Source organism: Octodon degus, unplaced genomic scaffold, assembly GCF_000260255.1.
Source record: "Octodon degus isolate 3935 unplaced genomic scaffold, OctDeg1.0 scaffold00543, whole genome shotgun sequence".
NCBI lineage: Eukaryota > Metazoa > Chordata > Mammalia > Rodentia > Octodontidae > Octodon > Octodon degus.
The window spans coordinates 26,824-32,523 of NW_004525119.1; the positions used below are offsets into that span (position 1 = coordinate 26,824).

A 5,700-nucleotide genomic window follows, 5' to 3' on the forward strand; every position below is an offset into this window, starting at 1 on the left:
ACATGGCTTCAGAGTAAATTCTGAGGGGATTTGACTGACTTCATCACATACAAAAGTTAGAAGTTTTGTAGCATATGTCTTGCTTTATCTTTGTCTTATCCATCCAGCAGAAAAGTATAAACACAAAGTATATAAAGTAAAGCCATATAAAACTGCTGAGCTGTGATAGGCTCAAGTCAGCAACTTGTGATATTACCAGTCCTACAGATAACCCATTACTATTATGGACTACTGGCCTATATTGGAATATTTTGCTGAATTCATGCACCTACAATATTTAAATGACAATGGAATACCCATCTCTGACAAAACTAAAAAAAAAAAAAAGACGGATACAAAGGAAGGACCATTTTGTATCTGTATATACAAAGTATTTAGGATAGACATACAGCTACTTTCTCTTAATTCTATGAGAAGAAAGATTTGTACTAATAGTATTTGGACAGGATATTATGTCTGCATCTTGTGCTATGAATAACCAATAAGAAGAGAGCATTATGCAATATATTAATTATTGAAACTTTCATATCAATTGGTTTGAAACTGTCTCATTGCTGTTTTTCAATAAAATTAGTTTAAAAAGCAGAAAAAAGTTACTCCTATGACAAATGTGGCCAGGAGAGTTATAGCACTACTCCAAAATCTAGAGGGGCATCATGACATTACTCACATGGCATTAAGTTCTCTAGCAACACAAATTTGTCTCTAGGAAAGGATTTCACATATGGGTGTTGCAAAATCAGGGGAATGGAATTCCAATTCATAGTAGATGATTGTCTAGAATATTTTCCAGACAATGACTTTTAACCAAAGGCGATAATTTATTCCTGGGAGAGAAAACCCAAACACAAGTCAAGATTTCACAATCTTTATTGTAACCACTTTAAATAGTCTTAAAATGCAGATGAAAATAGCTTTTGTGGTAGTTTACACCTTTGGTGCAACTTTGGTCCTGAGTAGGTGAACCATTTGAAAATATTTCTTTCAAATGTTCTGTTTTCGTCATTACAGGGAATGAATCAAAAAATAAAGATAATTTTTCTAAAGTATATCACAAAGGCCCATTCTAAATTTGAACATAAGATTTTCTGTCAAAACATTTTTAGGCATTAGATAAAGTATTTGAGGTTTTAGAATCACAATGGCACTTCCTTCAGGATGTGGTACAGTATTTCCTAATCATTTATTGATAAGTGAATGAATTCTTTGTGAGGAATTCTTAATTCCTCTAAGTAGGAGGCTTTACCAAATTGTTCAGTTGTTTAAATCACCTTGGGAAACTGCAGTCAGGTTCATGGGACTATGCTTCAATACCCAGTTACAGAAGATGCACCAGACCAGCTCTTAAGGCAGTCTGAATTAACCAAACACCAAAACAACAACAACAAAAAAACCTTCCTCCCAGTGCTCACTGGATGATGGATTTTTTTCCCACCAGTTCCCAACCGTTAAAGAGGTCGTTTCAGAGTCTGAAGGTGAGTTTTAGCTTTGCTACAGGTTATCTCATATCACTGTTTTTCAACTAGAGAAACATTTACATTTGTCAAATAAGCCACAAGTCCTGCATCCTCAACCCACGTTTTTGAAGGAAATCTAGTAAATATAATTAAATTAACTTCAAATTTAAGAATCTGACACATGAAGACAGGAAGCAACTTATAAGTCTCAGTCATATAAGAAACACAATTTTGTCATAGGGAAAGATTTTTTCTTATTAAGACTAATCTTGAGCATAAAATTTATTTGAATTCAGCTCAAATGCACATGACATAAATGTATTAATATAATAATACTATAAATCAATTCATGGAAGTATAAATAATTCAAAACATTTCCATGTATAATTTCTAATATTTCATTGATTTGGAGACATGTACATATAGGTAACATTGCTAGCAGTATCTATGCAATCAATCCCTCTATTTACCTTTCTAATAACTAAAAAAAATCTAATTCTACTATTGTTACCACTATACCCATTGCAATTTCTTTTGTCCTGTTAACATCTATCTTAATATTAATATAATAATTAATATTGCTGAACTCAAACCCTAACATGGAGCACTCTTTCTTTTCAACTTATGTGAAAATTCCATGTGGCTGGTTCAAGCTTAAGACAGGGAGGTCTTCTCCTAAGCTTATGTCATAGAAAATAATATGTTTTATTGCTCAAACTGTCCCTTTTGCTGCTCTGATGAATGAGTGCATGGTAGAGGAAAAAATATGTTTGTAGATATATCATTTGTATTTTCACATAAGAAGCAACTCACATAACAAGGAGAAATCAATATACTGAATCAGAATCACTGCAAAGTACCTGGAATTATAAAAGGGAAAGAGAAATTCCGAGAGGAAGAACAAGGATTCTATTCTCAGCCTCTTGACTCTTTTCACTCTCAAACCAATATAATGAACGATTCTGAGAAGGGTTTTCAAACAATCTCAGAAGTACATGTCTTCACAAAGTGAGCTAAGGGACAGAACAAGATTGGTTTTCTTAATAATCGGTAATTTAAATACATCATCACTTTTCTATGCAAAACAGCAAAATCACTTTTGAAGAAGTATGAATATAAAAGTAATCACTGTGGTCATATTAAATAAGAATACATTAACTTTCTTTGCTCTTATGTGATATTGTGGGATGTCTAACTTACAGTAAAGAATTTAAATGATATGTAAATCAGGAAATAGTGGCTCAAAAGGAAAATAAAAGACCTCGCTGGTCATCGCTATGTATTAGCTGCCTCTCCTGAAGCACAGACCTTGAAATCTTTGGGCATGTCTTACAAGTAAAAGAACTTAAAAGTACCAAATAGAAGGAAAAAGCCAGTGTTAAGCAAATAGTGTGCGTTTAGGGGGGATAAAGTGAGTAAATATCTAGACAAAGACACTATGAATGACACGCTCCATAGGTAATAGTTAATAATGACATTGCCACTCTTAACAGTATGCATTACTCTACGACAATCTTTATTTGTAAAATGGACTAAATAATACCAAGCACACAGGTTAGCCTAAGTATGAAGAAAATTGTGTGTGCAAAGGACTTGGTATGATTCACATAAACAAACAGTAAAATTTTTATTAAAGTATTTAATATTATGAGTACATTGAATTTAATGAAAGCTATATAATTCTTTGAAATAGCTTTATTATACTCGCATTGCATTCCCCTCAGTATGTCTCTGCCACTATCTGCATGAGCTGTTGCATAATTAGTGAATGGAGGCAACTGTCTTTTTCTTCTTGCTGTCACTGCACCTCTGATAGATGCGTAAGAAAAAGTCTTTCTGAGAGTAGGATCCAAGAGTCTCCCTTATTCTAATTGCATGTCATGTCCTTCACTGACTTTCTCAGCTATCTTCCCACACATGTAATTTCTTAGTAATATCAATAGCTATGTTGTCCTTCTTTGCCTCCTGTGTCAGGCATAGCCGTCACTGTATTATAACATGATATTATTGTCTGGCCTCTTAATCATCTCTATTAAGTGCACTTCACTTGTCTTCTGTCTTGTGCATAAACAAGAGTTTCTCATGAATATGTTAACCCAGAAGAAAGCTTGAGTAATGCACAAAAATTTTTACCTCTTATTTTTATCTCAAAAATGAAAACAAAACCTGAAAGTCTCATACTATTACAAAAAACAGCCTTTTTTATTTCCTAGGGATAAGAAGTTTAACAAATTCATGTATATGTTAACATTTTTCAGGCAATATACTTAATGTCAATATTAAGAACATGGTGAATCAAAACAATGTGACTGAATTTGTACTATTGGGTCTCACAGAAAGCCCAAGGATGCAAAAAATAGTATTTGCTGTGTTTTTGCTCATCTACATCATCTCCATGGTAGGAAATGTGCTCATCCTTCTCATCATCATCGTCAGCCCATTTCGGAAGTCCCCCATGTACTTTTTCTTGGCCCATCTCTCCGTTATTGATGCATGCTACTCCTCAGTCAATAATCCAAAACTGATTGCAGATTCACTGCATAAAAAGAAGACTAGCCTGTTCAACACATGTATGACTCAAGTCTTTGCAGAACATTTCATAGGAGGTGCTGAGATCACCCTGCTGACTGTGATGGCCTATGACCGTTACGTGGCCATTTGCAAGCCCTTGCACTATGCAGCCATCATGAACTGGAGATTGTGCAACCTGCTTGTGGGTCTGTCCTGGGTGGGCGGCTTGTTGCACGGAGCCATACAGATGTTCTTCATCCTGCCACTGCCATTCTGTGGCCCGAATGTCGTAGATAACTTCATGTGTGACCTCATCCCTCTGCTCCAGCTGGCCTGCACTGACACCCACATTCTGGGGCTCTTTGTTGCTGCCAACAGTGGCTTTATGTGTCTGTTAAATTTCCTGCTTCTCTTGGTCTCCTATGCATCTATTCTCTTCTCCTTAAAGACCCACAGTGCGGAGGGCAGGCAGAAAGCCCTCTCCACCTGTGTCTCCCACATCATGGTAGTTGTCTTATCCTTTGTGCCCTGCATCTTTGTGTACATGAGACCCCCAACAACTCTACCCATTGACAAAGCGATTGCTGTTTTCTACACCATGATAACTCCCATGCTAAATCCTTTGATATATTCTTTGAGAAATGCTCAGATAAAAAATGCTATTAGGAGGTTTTTTATTAGGAAAGTTCTACCAGGTGACAAATAAATGTTAGATTCTAAAATTTATTTAAAGGATTGCAATTTCAAAGGATTTTTTTTTAAATTTTTGCACTGAAAAAAATACAGGCCATATAAAAATATACTAGCTTTTTTTTAGTTTCATTTTGTGCATTTGATATGGGTTCCCACTATGCAGATTTAACTCTCCTGTTTTCAGCCTCCCCACCACTGGGCTTACAGGCATTTAACACCATATGTGGATTCTGTTGCTGCTCAGCACACTCCACGGGCAGAACTGGCTAGCCATGTGGTACCAGGGATTGAAGCTTGATCCCTGCACTTGCCAAAAAAGGTCATATGTCTGATCAGTTATCTTACTAGTGCTGAAATATACATTATTTCATATATTTTTATTTAATTTGTAGAAAAAGTTAAACAAGATAATCCAGGGCCACTGTTTGTATATTTGAAAAATTCCGCCCAATAACAGCTTAATTATTCCATCTTCATCTATATTAGTAGATTCATAGGCTTTCCTTGTAATAAAGATAATGCAAATAGTTATGCTACGCGTTTCCTTTTGTTCATTTTAAAGAATTGTTTGAACAAATATGACTTGGAGACTCTTACAAGGCCATATGTTTTATATTATTTTAAAAGGAAAGCATAAAAATAATAACAGCAATTTCATAACATTACTGGGAATGTTTGATCTATTAATACTTTGCATATATTTTGTACTTCGTATATGTACTTTAAAGATAACAATATTCAATGTATTAACTATTGTTATGCCCCTGTTATTTTAATAGGATATATTGCTTTACATTTTTCATAAAATAGAAATAAATGATGAAATATATTTCTATTGAGCAATAATATGTAAAGACCTAAAAAGATAAGCACTGCACGTATGCCCATCTTATTCTGTAAGAGCACTCAGTAGGAAAGTGCTTAAAATATGTACTGTGCTGTGTCAGGACCCATGGTATGACTGATTTTTCAGGCCACAGTCTCTGCTTCTGTGTTCACTAGGAGAGGTGATAAAAGAGTGAATAATCCAGCATGGTCC

General features: G+C 34.9%; 1 protein-coding gene across 1 annotated transcript; it reads left to right on the plus strand.

Moving 5' to 3' along the window:
* Positions 1 to 3,732: 3,732 nt before the first annotated feature.
* Positions 3,733 to 4,674, plus strand: LOC101572158 (olfactory receptor 4C13-like). The gene has a single exon (XM_004648684.3). The coding sequence runs from the start codon at positions 3,745 to 3,747 to the stop codon at positions 4,672 to 4,674; it is 930 nt and encodes a 309-aa protein (XP_004648741.1). The 5' UTR covers positions 3,733 to 3,744.
* The last annotated feature ends 1,026 nt before the right edge of the window (positions 4,675 to 5,700 follow it).